The sequence below is a fragment of the Geotrypetes seraphini genome, chromosome 4 (genome assembly GCF_902459505.1).
Source record: "Geotrypetes seraphini chromosome 4, aGeoSer1.1, whole genome shotgun sequence".
NCBI lineage: Eukaryota > Metazoa > Chordata > Amphibia > Gymnophiona > Dermophiidae > Geotrypetes > Geotrypetes seraphini.
Window position 1 is genome coordinate 269842416 of NC_047087.1, and position 19278 is coordinate 269861693.

At 41.2% G+C, this 19278-nt stretch overlaps 1 protein-coding gene across 2 annotated transcripts in view; it reads left to right on the forward strand.

Moving 5' to 3' along the window:
* TCERG1L (transcription elongation regulator 1 like) overlaps window positions 1–19278 on the forward strand; it is a 449140-nt gene that overhangs the window by 351080 nt on the left and 78782 nt on the right. For both annotated transcript variants that reach the window (XM_033943432.1, XM_033943433.1), the window contains 2 exons: window positions 943–1034; window positions 8190–8278. In XM_033943432.1, coding sequence (XP_033799323.1) covers window positions 943–1034; window positions 8190–8278 — 181 coding nt within the window. The remainder of the gene's footprint in view (window positions 1–942; window positions 1035–8189; window positions 8279–19278) is intronic.

Consider the following 19278-nt stretch of genomic DNA (forward strand, 5'->3'; position numbering starts at 1 on the left):
TTGCTTCTGTCTCTTGAAGGCAGGATCTGGGACGCTTTTTTCACCCAAAATAAAATTGTTCAGGTTTAGCAGTCTTTTTCTCTTTCTTCAGCATACCCCTCATTCACTTAACTTTGTATCACTGCCCATGACCCCCCTACCCCCCAGCTTGTATTCACTTCAGTTCTGTTTATTGATGCACCTTCTTGTCCAGTTTGTCTGTCTTGACTAGATTGTAAGCTCTTTCAAGTAGGGACTGTCTCTTCAATGTTTTGATGTACAGCGCTGCGTATGTCTAGTAGAGCTCTAGAAATTATTATTATATATTGTGGAGACGACTTCTACTAATAATAATTTTGCAAACGCTAATGCTAATGCATCCATAGAATATAATGGGCGTGTTAGCACTTAGGGTGAGCTCGGCTATAGGCTATTGCGCCTTAGTAAAAGACCCCAATAGCAACCCTTTACCAGTCAGGTTTCCAGGGTATCCACAATGAATATGCATACAATGGAAACGCCGTAGCAGGTATATAAAATCTCATTCCCCTTGTTTCATATTACTTTAACTCATTTGAGGGAAAATCATGCTAAATCAAACCACTGTTATTACACACATTTTTTTTATGCCCTTCTCCCTGACTGAGCATAGGCAAATGGCGTGTGTACAAATTACTATTAAGTCATATTTCAGTCAGCAAGAGTTGGGGGAATAAATAGCAGACCATATGTTCCTTCTGAAACAAAACCAGTTTGAATAATTTGCTTTATAAACTATGCTATATACTTGGTTCTACGTAGATAACAAAATTAGCAGTTTTGTTTTTCTAGTATGTTCTGTTTTCTTTCAAGGCTTGCAGTTTTCCCACCTATCAGTAAAACATCAACATTGGCCTGTTCTTTGGCACAGTAAAGATAACAATTATAGTGACATGATTTTTTTTTTAAACTATCTTTCCACAGATAAAAGAAAAGAAGCAGGCAGAACCTCTTGTTCCACAGCTTTGATTTTACATGCTGACAGAAAAAACAAGTCAGCAGAGTATACTAATAAGGTTTGTTTGTTCCAATAATTCATTTGCTAAAAGGTTTTGATGGCCAAAACATTTCATAGGAAATAAATCAAGGTCCCATCTAAAATTATGAATATCCAGCCATTTAATCAGAATTTTTGTTGGATTATTTTTCAAGTACCTTTCTTATTTCTAATCTTAATGTATATTTTCTGTAAACCGCTTAGAACCTAACGGATGTAGCGGTATATAAGAAATAAATTACATTACATTACATTACATTATTATCATTTCTTTAATAACAAGTTTATTGCTTGTTTACAACATGGAACATGAAAGTCCCACTCCTTTTGGGGAGATAATGTTCTAGTTCCAGTAGAGTCTTACCTCCTACCATTAATTTAAGCTTATTTTCCCTACCTGAACATTCTGACTCTATAGACATGAAAAATTTTGTATAGATGTGGTCTGGTACATTATATTGAGATAAGATGCATTGTGTGGTCCTAGGGTTATCAGATTTTCCTTTGAGAAAATCAGGACCCACGGCCACGCCCCCAGGACTGCTCAGTTCTGCCTCTGTCAATCTCTGTTCTGCACACATACACACACACACCCCACAGCCCCTTCCCAACACAATTTTGTTGAGAAGCTTTTCAAAACCTAGGCAAAGTGCCGAGTTTTGAAAAGCCGTCCAGACCCCCAGACTTGTCCTCAAAAGGAGGACATGTCCTGGGGAATACGGACATCTGATAACCTTATGTGGTCCACACTAAATTTTGTACTGCTTATTTAAGTCTTACTTGGAACAACAAGAAAAAGATGTCTACCTTCACTGCTCACCATCATATAGATGTTATTTAGTTTGAGCATGTTTTAACAATCGATGGGCCTCATTTACTAATGTCTATTAATATGTTAACTTGAGCTAATGTACAGTAATATACATTGATGCAATTGTGCTTAAATAGCAAATAGACAACACTGGGTTTTGTTTTAAATAATGTGGCCCTGCATAAAGGGGGGAAATTCATCAAGCGATATTAGGGCTTAACACACCTTTAATGCACATTAAGGGAATTAGTGTATGCTAGATTCTAATAATGTGTGCTTAAGATGGGGAAAAATGGCCTAACACAGGACTCAGCAAAGCATTTCGCATTAGTTTTTCCATTTGTGTGCACCAACCGTATGGTATTTGTTTACTCGGGGGGGAGGCAGTTGTCAGAGGTAGAGAACGGATGTGGAAATGCTCATTTAGTGCACTGACATTGCTGCACACTATCCCCTGGATTCAATACATGGCGCCCAAATTGGTGCATGCGCCCAAGATCTACAAATTGTTTAATGAACCAATTAACAGACATAATTGGGTACTAAAAAGCAATTATTGACATTCATTGGTACGTATTAAATTTTGCACATGCACCTGGCTGTGTGTTATTCTATAAAGATGAAAATAATGGAATGAAATTGTAATTAATAATAATAAGAGGAAATGAATTGTAATGAAATTTAGATGAGATAATCTTGATTGAATATGATTAGGTAAATATATATGGCATAAGTTGGTTCTGAGTTTCAAAAATAGCATGCTGATCTATTTTAAGTAATGTATATCCCAAAAATATACAAAATATATTTACAAAATATACAAAGTATATTTACAAAATATACAAAATATATATACAAAATAGTATTTTGTAGTTTAAATTTAATAAGTTTAATAAAGGAGGAGCTATAGTGTTGATAATTATTTATTCATAAAAATTAATGTAATTTAGTTTTTAAAAATAGAGAATCAAATATTTCATTTATCTATATTGGTAGGGAGGTGGGGTAACAGCCGATGATGTTATAAGGAGATAATAGAGTAATATGTTTCTCTCTTTAAGTAATCCCATTTTGGGAAACATTTTCTCCTAAGTCTGAGGCTTGCCCCATCAGTAGTTAATTAGTGTAACGTAATGCGATTAAAAGTCAACAGTTAAATTACTAAATTTAATTATTTAAGTAGTGAATTTAATTAAAAGTTGGAATAAAGAAGTAGTGTCCATTTTTGATAATGTGCAAATGATTTTTAATATCTTTATATCTTGTGAATATAATACCATTTGAAGTTTGTATTGTTTTATTCTATAAAGCGTGACACCTAACTGCGAGAACAAATCACACAAAAATGGGCATCATCACGGGTGTATCGGGGCATTCTGAAATGGTGCTTGTAGAATGCGGCAAGGGAGATGTCCTTTCAACCAATAGCTAGATCTTTTATTGATTCATAAATATGGTCCCAGCAAGGATCGTAGTTTCGGCGTGTGAAATGCCTTCCTCAGGGGACACTGGTGTGAACAGTTCAAACTGGAAGGACACTTTGGGAATACAAGCAAACGACTAAGAGCAAAACTCTGAGCATCAGGGTAAAAATGCCCAGAGTTTTGCTCTTAGCCATTTGTTCTTACAGTTTGAACTGTTCGCACCAGTGTCCCCTGAGGAAGGCGTTTTCATACGCTGAAACTAGGATCCTTGTTGGATCATATTTGTGAATCAATAAAAGATCTTGATATTGGTTGAAAGGACATCTCCCTTGCCTTTTTCTGCTGTACTGTTGATATTCTTAGGAAAGGTGTTCTTCTTTTGCCTGTTTGCTTGTAGAATGCCGCCTCAGCACCTAACTTGGGTTCCAGTATTTCCTCCGGATTTCAGCAGGCATTTAAATCTAGCTCCTAAAGTTAGGTGTGGGAATTGACACTAAGCATAATTTAAAACAAATGGCATATACCCTTTATAAAACTGCACTTACCCCCCTTTTTACTAAACCGCAATAGCGGTTATTAGCACAGGGAACCTTGCTGAATGCTCCGCACTGCTCACGACACTCATAGGAACTCTATGAGCTTTGGGAGCAGCGTGTAGCATTCAGCACGACTCCCTGCGCTAATAACCACTATCGCGGTTTAGCAAAAGGTGGGGTTAGTTCCAGGGAAGGTTTTTGTGCTAAATTTTAAGCACCATATACTGGGTCGAACTCTACCTGAATTATGCTGACTTAATGTGCCTGTAGCACCTTAAATAGCAGGCAATGAGGACCAGATTCTCTAAACGGCGTCTAACTCATTTGGCTCCTAGAAAAGTGGCACCTATTGCAAGGCAATCAAAGTTAGGCGCAGTTTGTAGAATCACACCTAGCGGTACCTAAATCAGCTTACGCACCAGTGGGTGCATAATGTTAGGCGCTAGTATATTAAGCTAGGGTTTTCTTGACCTCATATAGCCATGCCTAACCTGGACACCTACTGGCACCTAATTCAATCCATGTCCAAATTCCGTCACTAACCACATCTACTTTCAGTGTAGATGCCTTCCGCGAGGTAGTAGGCGCCTACCGAGTTAGGCGCCTGCTGGATAATTTTTTTAAAAACTGTTTTTAATTGGGTTTTAATGGTGCTTTCAATTATCGGCGCCAATTAAGACAATTTAAAAACATTAAGTGCTCCTTTTATCAAGCCGCGCTAATGGGGTTAACGCACGTGACGTCTCATCACGCATTAACGCCCACGCTGGCCTAAAAACTACCGCCCGCTCAAGGGAGGTGTTAGCGTCTAGTGCGGTCGGCGGTATAGCGCACAGTATACCGTGCGTTAAACCGCTAGCGTGGCTTGATAAAAGGAGCCCTAAGTTAGGCGCCTCAATCGGTAGTCACATTGATCTAGGTGCCTACCGGTAGGCACCTTGTATAGAATCATGGCCTAAATGCTCCTATGATACCCCCCCCACACACACACACACCTTTTACAGAACCTTAGCACAGTTTTTAGCGTCGGCCGTGGCGGTAGCAGCTCCAACGCTATGAGCATTGGAGTTGTTACTGCTGTGGCCGGTGCAGAAAAAACACACATGGTTTTGTAAAAAGGGGAGGGGGTAATTTTTTCAGTGGCTGCACAGTAATGCTTTACATTAGCACGCAGCCAAAAAAAAGATATAATTGGAAAAAGGCCTGCATTAGGATGCACTAAGCCCATATACTAGCACAGCTTAGCTGAAGGACACCGATGCACATTAAATCACGCGTTAGGAAATCAAGCCTCATGTCATGTCTTCTTTCAAGCAATGCAACGGAACAGTCAATTAAAAAAAATTTCTTACTAATGGCCACCTTATAAACATGCAAGTGTAGCTGCTTTGTAAGGTGATGTGTGAATATAATTATCTTATTAATTTTCCAAACTGAAGAAAAAGTGCATACAGATAAACATACAGATATAAACAATTAATAGCACTTACAATTGCATAAATATAAAAAACATATATAAAATATAAAATATATATCCTCCCCCATACCTCCCCTCCCCCATCTGGAAAAAAAATCCAAAAATTAAGGATTGTTCCAATTAACCAATCTACAATTTAATAAATGTTTCCAACGGACCCCCAGACTTCTTTGAATTTTTTTATTATTTCCCACTTGTTCCGCATACATTCTCTCATACCTATAATATAAGCACAACGTTTCCCACCAAAAGAACTGGTTTAACCTGTCATAATTTTTCCAATTCCTGGTTATCATCTGCATAGCAACCCCTGTCATAATTAAAAGAAGTCTGGGGAGAGGCAGATTTCTTATAGTGTTACCATCTTGGTGGACTTTGACCTTGCCCAGGACTGCAGCGCTTCTTTCCATCTGGAGCTGGAGAGTCGGGGGTCGTCTTCCTAGCGGGCACCCGCGGAGACAGACGCTCTGACGTCACGCGGGTCCTTGCCTTCAGGGTTAAAGAGACGCCGCGTCTGCAGGAGACCGGAGAGGCAGATTTCTTATAGTGTTACCATCTTGGTGGACTTTGACCTTGCCCAGGACTGCAGCGCTTCTTTCCATCTGGAGCTGGAGAGTCGGGGGTCATCTTCCTAGCGGGCACCCGCGGAGACAGACGCTCTGACGTCACGCGGGTCCTTGCCTTCAGGGTTAAAGAGACGCCGCGTCTGCGGCACGTGGCCGCAGGGCGCGGCCGCAGGGCGTGGCCAAAGGGGCGTGCCCTAAGGGGCACGTTTGCCCCTTGGGAGCCCCTTGGAGACACTGGGAGGAACGGGAGGAACTGTATGTATTAAAATTTTATTGATATGGGGAAAAGGAAAGGTAAAGTTAAGGTGTCTACTCCAACATTATTGGGCCCCATAGATCGGCATTTTATTTCATCCAGTGCCTTAGGTCATAGCCAGGGAGCGGATTCGCTTTCAGGGGCATCTCTCAGCCCCCCAGGTAGAACTCCTCCTCCTCCACCGAATATTCCTGACCGTTTGGAGCCCAAGTTTGGCTCCAGTAGTCAGTCAGATGGACTTTCTGAGCAGATGGGACCACTCTCATTAGTTTATGAAGTGATGCCCAAAGCCTTAACTTTTCAAGATGAGGTTCTGTTAGCCGGAAAGCCCCAGATTGAACCTCAGGAGGTTACTTTAAAAGATCTTTGGCAAATTAATACTCGTGTGGAGGGGTTATTAAAATCTGTGGTTACACAAAATGAAAAATTTTCGCAAGAGGTGATTGGAAAGTTTGCTAATGTTGATTCTAACTTAAAAATTATTGAAAAATCAATTAGAACAACTGAATCTCAAGTGATTACATTACAAGCAGTTTCTTCATCAGCAGTTAAGGATTTTCATATCACTCATATGAAATTTGAGAAAATGGAGAACTTACATAGAGCAAAAAATCTACGCCTAGTTAATTTCCCCAAAACTCATTTATTATCTCCGGAAATATTGGTTAAGAAGTATTTTAAAGAAGTTTTGGGGATGACTGACGTAGAAAATTTGCCTTTAACAAACCTTTATTATATTCCTCAGAGGAAAAAAGTTCCCATAGAAGCAGGTATAGATCAGTTGGAACAAATTGACTTTGATTTAACTGGTTTCCTGGAAGATTCACAGGATATTATTCAAACTAGATCTACACTTCTTATAACTTGTGCAAGAGAGATAGATAAATCTTTGATAATGAAAGCTTATTTTCAAAATAGGCAGAAAGAATTTTGTGGAGATAAAGTATTGATATTTCCAGATGTGGCCCAAGCAACACAATTAAGAAGAAAATCTTTTTTGGCTTTGAAATCTAGGGTGTTGGCTTTAGGAGTCACATTTTATTTGAAATTTCCTTGTAAATGCTTGATTAAATTTAAGGAGAATGATTATGTTTATTGGGATTCAATTCAGTTAGAACAATTTTTGCAACAGCAAGAATCTATTATTAGTAGTTCTGTAACCACATAAATTAATTATTTGGAGTTTTGAAAAAATTTTTAACACTATTATGATTGATCTATATGATCATGTTTATTTTGAGATCTCTTGAGTTATGATAATTAGGATCTGATTCTCCCACAATTATGAGGACTAGAGAATTGTTTTGATGAACCTCTTTTGGTTGTAATGCTATTTCTTTAATTTTTTGTATATGTATTATTCTTCTTTGTTATTATGTAAGTAATAATGTTTAAAAATTGAATAAATAAAATAATAAAAAAAAAAAAAAAAAAAAGAAGTCTGCTTTTATGTTTGTCAATGGTTTCTTCGGTTTCAATAATGTTCCAAATAAAACCATCTCGTACGTCAATGGCATAGGAACAGCAAGGGCTCCTTTTACTAAGCTGCGCTAGCGGTTTTATTATACGCTTAACGCGCTCTGCATTGCTGCACGTGCTAGACGCTAACACCACCATTGAGCTGGCGTTAGTTTTTATGTGTAACGCGGGGGTTAGCGCGCGCTAAAAACGCTACCGCGCCTTAGTAAAAGGAGCCCCGAGTATCCTAATAATCTTTCCCCATATCGATTTCCAGAAATTGAGTATCAAGGGACAGTAAAACAACAAATGGTCCAGTGTCCCTGCTTCAAGATGACAGTGACAGCATCTATTAGACTTTGAACTATCCCAAAAATTCTATATAACAGAAGAAAAAAAACAAGTTTGTAATTATTATCTTTAAGAAACAGAAATATCACAACAGACACTGCCGAGACAATTATTCATCATCTTTCCCATTAACATCTCATCTTGCTGAAGGAATTATTTGTTGGAATTACATTTATGTTTGCTCTAACAGGCTTATCAATGCAAGCGATTAATTTCAGATGAGTGCTATAGTATTCATTTTTACAAATAAAGCTAATTTTTATTATTGGCTAACTTTTTATTTTGTCCTATTAAGGACCAAACAATAAAAGTGGGCTCTGAAGAGGGTAGCAGATCTCAAGATACTAAGCCAGTAGCATCTACACCTGTACCCGGATCATCTTGGTAAGTCCATTTAGAGTTTATAGAAAAGCATTATTATTTTCTACCACATACTGTGTAAGTTAATGAGCCCATTATTCATCTCAAGCTGAGCTCCTAAATGTAAGTCCTAAGTTAGACTCCTAAATGTGTAGCCTGTTTTCAGTCTGACTTAGAAGTGTACATTTTCAGCTGAACATTCATCTTAAATTAGGAGTTAAAAGTTATAAGGTTAATTCTATTAAGGGATGCCTAAATTTGTGTGCTAAGGTCTAGATTCAGGAAATGACGCTCAGAGTTTGATACCCCCCAAAATTGGTGTTCCATGGCATTCTGTAATGGACTTTCCAGGATTGGCACCCTTTATACAATAGCATGTATTTATTTATTTAAAAATTTATATTTGTACCACTTGGATGTCTGACCAAATCAATAAAACTTTTTGAACATAAAAATTTATAAACCGCTTTAAATCAAAGCAGTGCACAAAATAAACATACATAATGAATAGCAACCAACACACACACCATACAATAATATCAACATGGCAGAATTCACTAGATGTCATTCTTACTAATTCCTACAAGAATCGTACATTGATGCAAAGGGGTCAAATGATGTCAAATTATAATAGCTTACAGTCAATCCATAGCATCAGGAGCAGCACCCAACTTGTGGCGTGAGGAGTTTTACCAACTGAAACCATGTATAAATCCCAGCATGCAAGTTGGATGCTGATGTGCACTATTCTATAACCGTGCGTGCACTTAAAGGGATTGCCCCTCCCATGGTCACACCCCCTTGGCGGTTTCGTGTGGAAGCAAGTAGGCAATATCCAATAAATGGGTGCGTAAATGTGTTTGGTTTTGTGTATGGATGTGGATCTACCAATTCTGCCCTATTTTGGTGGCTTGCATCGATTAGAATGTTTTTTTCATATTGAGAGTTTGGTAAAGTAGCACCTAACATTTTGCATCATATATAGAATTCCCTTGTAATTATGTACACTAACTTACAGAAGTATACTTACATGAGTGAATTACATCACACATTAGTATTTACATGTGTATGTGCTAGGAGCTATTGTATAAAATTGGCACACAAGTTGCATAGTGTGTAACAGCAAATGTAGGTGAAGCATGGGTATCAGATGCATGCACTGCATGTCACACTTAGGCATGCTGGCTAATGTCTGCCATTGACCTGATGTAAGCTGTCACATCTAGGTTTTGGTGCGTTAACATGACTCTGTGATATTGTTCTATAATGCTGTTATGTAATTGGCACTAAGAGTGCTTCTTTGTCATGCCCACATTTAGGTGCCACTTCATACTAGTACGATTGCCCCTTAAGCATTTAAATTTGGGCCTGCCATTCATTTGTCTAGATTTATGAGACTAACCCCCCTTTTACTAAGCCATTGAAATTTTCTACTGCGGCCTGGAGTGGTAAATGTTCAGACACTGCTCTGACGCTCATATCTTAGGTTCTGAAAACTTATAAAAGCATTTCTGTAGCAAGACAGGTAGCCAACCCTGAAGTAACTGAAATGGAAATTGTAAAAGCCCTAATGCAACTCCTGGGACAAAAACAAAGAGTCAACGTTGACCTACTTGTAGCTATATATTTGTAACTATGACCTAACTGTATTAATAGTTGTACTGATATACCTGTACTAGTGACCCTATTGAATGTCCGTTTCATATTATCCATTCTGACTTCCTGGGTAACTGACCCAGGAATGTAATCTTGTAATGTAATCCAACCTTGAACTGAATAGGTAAAGGCAGAATAGAAAACCTGATTAACATAGCATAACATTTGACTTAGGCACCTAACTTAGATGCTTTGATATAGGTCAAGAAAACTCTAGTCTAGGAGTCGGCAATCTGTGGCTCGCAAGCCATATGTGGCTTTTCTACCCAGGCCTACCGAGGTACCTGGTGGTCCAGTGGAGCTCTTCGTGGCAGGAGTGCAGCCCTCTCATTACTGCTTCCTCGGAGCTGACTTCCAACATGGCTGCCACAACCTCTCACAACTGCTACAGGAAATGCTGAAATTTGCCGTGAGAGATTGCAGCAGCCATTTTAGATGGCAGCTGCCTGAAGCCAGGATCAAGAGGGCCATGCTCCTACCACAAAGACCCCCGCTGGACCATCGGGTACCTCGGTAGGCCCAGGAGGGATCGTGGGGTGGGATGGGAGATTAAAGTGTCGTCCCTGGAGAAGGGAAAGAAACTTGGCTATTGATTGGGGGGAAGGGGACAGGCAGGGAGGGAGGGAGGGAGGGAAGAGAGATTCAGAGACCTGCGAGTGGTTAGAGGGAAGAAAGAGGAGAGAGAATCTAGACCGTGGGCAGGGAAGAGAGAGTGAGAGTCCTGAAGTACCTCACACTCCCTTCTCTACCCAATGTGGTTCTTTGTAAATTTTGGGTCAAAATTTTAGGATAAATTGGCTCTTTACTTTAAAAAGGTTGCCGACCCCTGCCCTAGCCTAAGGATTTTATAATCGTGCTCAATGACATCTTGGAGTTAGGCACTGTTTATAGAATCAGGCCCTGTGTATACTATTTAAAATGCAAACCAATACAAGTTGTTCACTTCCCAGAATCAAACACCACTACCGCATACCTCCTAATTTGCGGGATAGGCAAATTATGAAAGACCACCTGTACTTTTATTCACTCTGAGGGGGAAATTTCAAGCAAGGCAATCCAGCAAGGTAGATAATAAGGTGCCTTTTATTTAGATATATGCATCTCATGAATTAGCATGTACTAGCACAAGCCAACACTACAAGTTAACATGGTGGCTTGGCATTTAATGTACTAATTCAAACATTAATTGCATAAGCTGGAGTAAAGCGAAGAATGGGCATGGACTAAACCTTACATTAATGCATAGTCACTGACCACTTGTTAACACTTCCTTTTCTGCTTCTCACTGCCGTCCTGGGATCTTCAGCTCTCTACTTTCCAGCCACCTTCCAGCCTTCCGATCTAAGTTGCATAAAGATCAGGAGAAATGCATGCACCTGTGTTGGTTTCAGCGTGTGTCACGTCGGGGAAATTAACTACTTACGGTTCACACCAAATTTTGTTTTTCAGAACTTTTCCGTTTTTGGAATTTCTGATATAGGATCTTGTACCTGTATTTGTGACCTAGATTGGCCACTGTTGGAAACATGATACTGGGTGTGATGGACCATCAGTTTGTCCCAGTATGGCAACACTTATAAATAACAAATATAATCCCCCAAATCAACACAAAGTTAGGATCCATTCCTTAAAACCAAAACTAACAGCTATTTCTTCCTCCTCCATACCTCCTAATCCCTTGTGCCCTAGCTTACTCCTGGGAATTTGAGGGCAGAGGCAATTTTTACTTCTTCCTGTACCAGTGTCTGTATTTCTAAAAAGGCATTGCCTGGCCCCCTAGCAGTCGTGCTGAAATACTACTGCTAGGTATCAGGTGGCCTCTTTCAGAAGCTTCATCCACCAGAACAGAAACAAATGGGGGTTGTCCCAGTCCTCAACATCCTTCAGATCTGGGGTATGTCAGGGTCCTAGGAGTAAGAGAGAAGACATGGGAAAGGGGCTGGGCTGACCCTTAATTTTAGTGGTTTTAAAATGTCAGACTTTAGGGAGGGGGCTATATCTGTCTTTCATATCCTATGTACGTATTGAGGAAAACTAACAATATGGCAGTAGGGCCATGAGGGTTCTCCCAGAAGAGGACCAAGGGACCATTTTAATTGATTATATGCCCCATTCAGGGCTTAAAAAGAGTGTACATGGACACTGCCTACCAGGGCTTGGAGACTCCAGGGCAAATCAAGAAGGGGTACCTCTAAAGTGGGCCATAAAGACCCTTTAAATCATTTCATCGTTACTCCTTGAAATGTTTGTGGTCACAGCAGTAATACACAAAATTACTTGCAAAATGTACCTAAGGAAGCAAATAAGTCAGGAGCTCATTTATAAGAACTTAAGAATATGAGTTGCCTCCGCTGGGTCAGACCAGAGGTCCATCGCGCCCAGCAGTCCGCACCCGCGGCGGCCCATCAAGTCCACGACCTGTTAAGTGGATCCTGGCTTTTCCTATAACCTATCTCTAAATCTATCTGTACCCTTTAATTCTATCTGTACCCCTTAATCCCCTTATCCTTCAGGAATTTATCTAAACCTTCCTTGAACCCCCGAAGCGTGCCCTGCCCTATCACAATCTCCGGGAGCACATTCCATGTGTCCACCACCCTCTGGGAAAAGAAGAACTTCCTAGCATTTGTTCTAAACCTGTCCCCTTTCAGTTTCTCTGAGTGCCCCCTTGTACTTGCGGTTCCCCACAGTCTGAAGAATCTGTCTCTGTCTACCTTCTCTATGTCTACCCCACCTCCCCCCACACACTTTTACAAAGCCACATTAGTTTTTTTTTTATCGTCGGCCATGGTGATATTAGCTCCAATGCTCATAGGAATTCTATGCGCGTAGAGCTAATACCACCACAGTCGGCGATAAAAAAAGCCTAATATGGCTTCGTAAAAGGGGGCCTAAATTTGACCAAAAAAATAGGTACTAAGGCCCTAAAAGAAGTGTTTACCAAATCTTGAAATCATAATTGGGAAAGTGCCATTTCCTTTCAAAAGTCTGGGTTGGGTTTTTTTGGTTTTTTTAAAAAAAATTAGTTAGTAGACTGGGCTAGCAACAATATCTTATTTTGCAGAACATTAATTTGACGTCTTGATGAAGCTGCTCCTAAATAAATTGCTAACTAGATTTTGGGAGATTTCCATTCCTCAGCAGAGACATCATTAAGTGTCAGCCTTATGTTATTTTATCTAAAGGTATCTTCTATGATATAAGTACACTTTTGTATTCACTAAAGAATAGATTGGAAGGATGATTATATTCTCACTGTTGCCATTAGAACTGAAACTTGCCAAACATATTTTAAGCCTCTTGACATGCCATCTAGTGATAACAATTTTATCTGGAGGGAAGAGAGCCTGCAGAGAAAAGTAAATGGGTTCAGATTACACACCATTTCTATACAGGGAAATGAACATATTCTTACTACTGAGGTAATACGTATACACTGACATTTACTTATGTGTGCTGCTTTGTCAAACAGGATATAATCCAAATTGGAAATACTTAAAAATAGGTCACAATTGTAACACCACCTTCTGCATTTGAAATGTCAGCCACTGCATTTGAAATTCAGCGCCACAATCTGCATATTCAATGTGACTCTCGAATATTTGAGTGGTATTAATATACAAATAAGCATTTTCCAGAGCAGGGGAGGTGGTGGAGATGAAATTGTTAATAGAATTCAAAAATGTGTGGGAAAATCAAAGGAACCCTGTATGAAAGACATGGAACCAAACAAGCTTGGCGATGATTAGATGTAGGGTTACCAGACGTCCGGATTTCTCCGGACATGTCGTCCTTTTGAAGACGTGTCTGGGGATCCGGACGGCTTTTCGAAGCCCAGTACTTTGCCCAGGTTTTTAAAAGCCTCCTGAAATCGCGTCGGGCAGGGAGGAAGTCTGTGCATGCGCGGATGCCACGTGATGACATCACACGCATGTGTGCGTGTGACATCGTGTGGCATCTGTGCATGCAGAAGCTTCCTCCTTGTCTGACAAAAGCAGGCAGTGGGGGGTGGAGCTAGGGTGGGATTGGGGGTGGGATTAGGGCATAATAGGATGGGGATGGGTAGAATTGGGCGGGCCTGGGGGGCAGTCTAGGGGGGTTCGGATTTTCCAATTGGATGACAACGTTAGTAATTTTCCAATTAGATGACAACGCTGGTAATTGAGAAGCAAAGCCAGTGCTGGGTAGATTTCTACGATCTATGCCCTGAAAATAGGAAGGAGAAATCAAGAATAACATCAGATTTCTATACCGCATAACCATGGAGTTCAATGCGGATTAAAAAAGATTCATTAATTAAACAAAATACGTAGGATCAAGGAGTTAATTAAGTATAAATTTTGAAAAAAGATAAGTTTATAATTTTCTTCTAAAATGAAAATAAGGCCTGGGCCCATTAGCAGGATCACACCATTGGTGTAGCTGTCGGGGATCCCCAAGGCCCAAGGCCCATCAGCTGAACATATCTTCAGTCTGCCAAACCTCTATGTCAGGGCTGCCCAAGTCCGGTCCTCGAGATCTACTGGCAGGCCAGGTTTTCAGGATATCCACAATGAACATGCATGAGAGAGATTTGCATACCAAGAAGGCAGTGCAGGCAAATCTCTCTCATGCATATTCGTGGTGGATATCCTGAAAACCTGGCCTGCCAGTAGATCTCGAGGACCGGACTTGGGCAGCCCTGCTCCATACCATCAGAACACCACAGTCATCAGTGGCAGGGCTCACAGATGCAGATGTTGACAGACTGAGTGTCAGTATTGGTGGCTGGGAGTGCTGCCTGCTGGCTACAGCAGTGTTCTGATGGCCTGGGTGTTTGGAAGGCAAAGGATGTCTTCAGCTCTTGGGGCTCCCTGCTAGCTAAGGTATAAGTTTGATGGGGGGGGGGGGGGATAGGAGAAGGCAGGCAGAGTGGGGGCAGAAAGAAAATACATTATACTCATCCCAATGAAAATTGCCATTAAGTTAAGCCACCGCACTATCCACATAGTACCACTGAAAATTCACAGATAGAATATTTAACCAGAAAGAACAGTTGCTTTCTGAATGCTCTCCTGGAAGCAAAGCAGGCCAGTCAGGTTTTCAGGATCATCACAATGAATATGCATGAAATAAATTTGCATATAGCCAAGGATCGTGCTATATAAATCTAAGAAACACTGAGACAGAGAGAATGACTAGCCAGATGAGAGCTTTTGAATAGTGGTCTGAATGTATTCAAATAAATATAAAAAAATTAACAACAAATATTCAAAGTAAAGCTGCTAATAGTGGAAGGTAGCAGGCTGAAAGGCAAGTATCTAAAATGGAGAAAAAGACCTCAGTGTTTCAAGGAAGCAACCAAGAAACTATATGACCAGTTATAAACTGTCATACAAAACACATCCTAGGTCAAAAAACTCCATGAGAAAGGTTTACAAAAATACAGTTTAAAATACACAAGTTAAACTGCAAATAACAGCAAAAAACTGTAAGAAACTTGCACTTATCTCCAGCTTGTATATTTTTTGATAAATTCAAATAAATATAGTCATGAAACAATGAAAGACATATATATGTAAATTTACCAATACTACAGTATGAACTTTGTTTTACACAACAGGGCAACTCAAATGTGTATCTATAGAGCAGCCACATCTAGTAATCTTAAATGCATTTAATGTAAAATATTCAGATGTCTCCTGGCTTAACCAAACTCTGCAGGCCGAGCACCAACAAACCACCTCCCTATCCAGCAGCAGGAGACACCTTTCTCATGATAAGAACTGTGAGAACTGTGAGAATTTGCAGCTCTTATTGTGAGACTGGCCCCACAGTAGCAGGAGATGACATCGTATTAACATATTTCCTACTGGTGATGGAAAAGCTGCTAAAAGGGAGTTCTTCAGTCCCCAGAGGGAGATGGCTCATGCTAGGGTTACCATATTTAACAAAGGAAAATCCAGACATATGGCCCTGCCCCGCTCTGCCCCCAGCCCAGCCTTGTTCTGCCTCCAATCCGCCCAGTTACGCCTCCAGTCCCGCCTCCCAAAAGCCTTGTCTCTTTTTTTCTCCAACCTCCAGCATGCGCGGTTGCGTGTGATATCATCCACGCATGCTTGTTGAAGGTCCTCCAGACATGGCCGGAGCTTAGGGCTGTCCGAAACCTGGACAAACTGGCTTGGGATGGGTCCACCAGGCAGGGTTGCAGACAGGGTTGCCAAGTAGTGGCTCGGGGTGGTGGCACCCCTCCCCTGCCCTCTTCTTCACTTCCCCTCCTCCACACGCTCCTTCCCTGCCCCCTCTTGCCACGTGTGTGCTGCTTCCCTTCCCCTGTGCCTCTGTAACATTCCTGGTGTGAGCAGCAACTCCCAAGCTGCTGTTGCTCTACTGTTGGCTTTTTCTCTGACATCACTTCCTGGACCTGCGCCTTGGAAGTGATGTCAGAGGAAGAGCTGACGCTGGCGTGACAGCATCTAGGGGACTGCTGCTCATGGCAGGAATGTTACAGAGGTATGGGGGAAGGGAGTGGCACGCACATGGCAGGAGGGTGCAAGGAAGGAGCGTGTGGAGGTGGGGAGTGAAGAGGGCGGGGGAGGGGTGTCTCTGCTTGGCAGTTCTGAAACCCTGTCTGGTGGGACTCACCCCCAAGCCAGTTGGGTTTTCAGGATATTCAAAATGAATATGCATGAGATAGATTCTCATATACTGCTTCCAAGACAAGTTTGGTAAACGCTGCTCTAAGGCAGTGGTTCCCAACCCTGTCCTGGAGGACCACCAGGCCAGTCGGGTTTTCAGGATAGCCCTAATGAATCATGCATGGAGCAGATTTGCCTGCCTTGCACCTCCATTAAATGCTGATCTCTCTCATGCATATTCATTAGGGCTATCCTGAAAATCCAACTGGCCTGGTGGTCCTCCAGGACAGGGTTGGGAACCATGCTCTAAGGCATAATGTCAGAATTAAAGCGCTGGAACAGACTATAGACCACTGGAGTGCAATTTATCTGGCTCGAGGCCTCTCCAGCTGCTTTTGTTCCTAGACCTCTTTTTATTCCTTTCAGAGATATTTCATTCCTTTCATTTTAATTATTTATAATAAAACAAGTATATATATTTACAATGGTCGTAACCTCCATCCTTAAGGTCTCTGCATAGCTGTCCATATTTCAGCAGTGCTACACAGTAGCAGGTTTATGATGAAAGCCACTACAGCAATAACCCAATTTGTTAGATCAGTACAGCTGGAAGTAAGGAAGTTAAAGGAGATTTTAGAAGCATTAAATATTTATTTATTCTCTAGCATAAAATGGAAAAGACACTAAAGAGATATCCTTCTCTTCTAGGATTTCTAGTTTCCTGTTGCTGTTGTATGAATAAGTTGTGATATCTTTTAAAGGCCCCCCAAAAATACAATTGTACTGCATGAGATTTTGAGATTGCACAAATTGTTATCAAATTATACATACAGTCTGAGGTATTACATCATAAATAGCAGCTGACCATCAATATTGCCTTTGTTTCGGGGGACGTGTTATTAGATGTTTTTTAGTGGTTTTGTGAATTTTGATGGGAAGTGAATTCAACGCTTTTGCTAGTTAGTAGTTACACTTCCCCCTCCCCATTCGCGGTTTCTCCATTTGCGGTTTCATATAATCGTGATTTTTTCTGGGGATGGGGAAAATAAAAAAAAAACAGTCTAAACTTTTAAAAACCCCATATTTTTTCCTTCCCTGCCGCCTTCCCGGCCTTCCCTGGTGGTCTAGAGGGCTTTCAGGGCAGAAGCGATCTTCCTACGCTCCTGCCTCGTGCAGATCGCCATGAGGAAATGGCTGCAGGGAGTTCCCGTAGTCTCTCGAGACTACGTCAGGAACTCCCTACAGCCATTTCCTCATGGCGATCTGCACGAGGCAGGAGCGTAGGAAGATCGCTTCTGCCCTGAAAGCCCTCTAGACCACCAGGGAAGGCCGGGAAGGCGGCAGGGAGGTGGGGGGTGGGTCAGAGCCGGATAATCGTGGTTTTTCGCCATTCGCGGTCCAGCTCTGCCCGTATCCCCCGTGAATGACGAGGGAGAAGTGTAAATGATTTGCTGTGAGATATCTTGTATTTTATATCTTTCAGAGTTGGGAATGATAGGGTCAGGTTGTTAGAGTTATGCTGGTCGCAGATCTACCTAATAGTTCAGTAAAGCTAGGAAAGCTATTAGGGGCATCACTGTAAAGCATTTTAAATACCCAGGGCTAACTTTTCCAGTGCTGGTTATCAAAGCTTATATGGACCCTGACTAGGGCTACCAGATGTCGGGGGAAACCCAGACATTTATTTATTTATAGTATTTATATACCACTTATAGCCTAGGTCAGTGGTTCCCAACCCTGTCCTGGAGGAACACCAGGCCAATTGGGTTTTCAGGCTAGCCCTAATGAATATGCATGAAGCAAATTTGCATGCCTATCACTTCCATCATATGCAAATCTCTCTCATGCATATTCATTAGGGCGAGCCTGAAAACCCGATTGGCCTGGTGTTCCTCCAGGACAGGGTTGGGAATCACTGGCCTAGGTGGTTTACATTCAGGTACTGAAGTATATTTCCCTACCTGTCTCGGTGGGCTCACACTCTACCTAATGTACCTGGGGCAATGGGTGATTAAGTGACTTACCTAGGGTCACAAGGAGTAACATGGGATTTGAACCCACAACTTCAGGGTGCAGAAGCTGTAGTTCTAACTAGAGAATGACACGGTGACAAAATTCATCACCGTTCCCGTCCCCGTGGATAACCGTGGGAAATAATCTCATGTCATTTTCTAGTGTCTATTTCAACCTCGGTCCTTCTACACCAGCATTTTTCAAAGCAAAGCTTGCGGGTCAGTGGCTGTGCTTATGTGAGCCAAGGATAATGAAGCCATTGTGACATCACTGATGTGATTGGCTCTTAGGCACTGGTGGAATGAGGCATTATGACATCACAATATAATAATAATAATAATAACTTTATTCTTGTATACCGCAATACCATGGAAGTTCAATGCGGTTAACAATAGAAGAGACTGTACATTTACAGCGATGATACATATTACAGTGTTGTTACATTTACAGCGAAGTTACATAAATAGCAGTAATAGAAAGGCATATACTAAGGAAGAGACAGTACGTATATAGCGATGTTACATGTTATAGCGGTGGTAAATGGAGGCAATGAAAAGTCAGGGCAATTAGATAAAACAGAGATTGAGAAAGAGAGGCCATAGTGGCTTGGGAGGGGGGCGTAGTCAGAGGGAATGGAGGCATGTCGAGGTCAGGAGGGTGCAGGGAAGGAGGGAAGGCAGCGTTAGCGGAATTTGTCAAAGAGGTAGGTTTTTAGTGACTTCCTGAACAGGTGGTAGG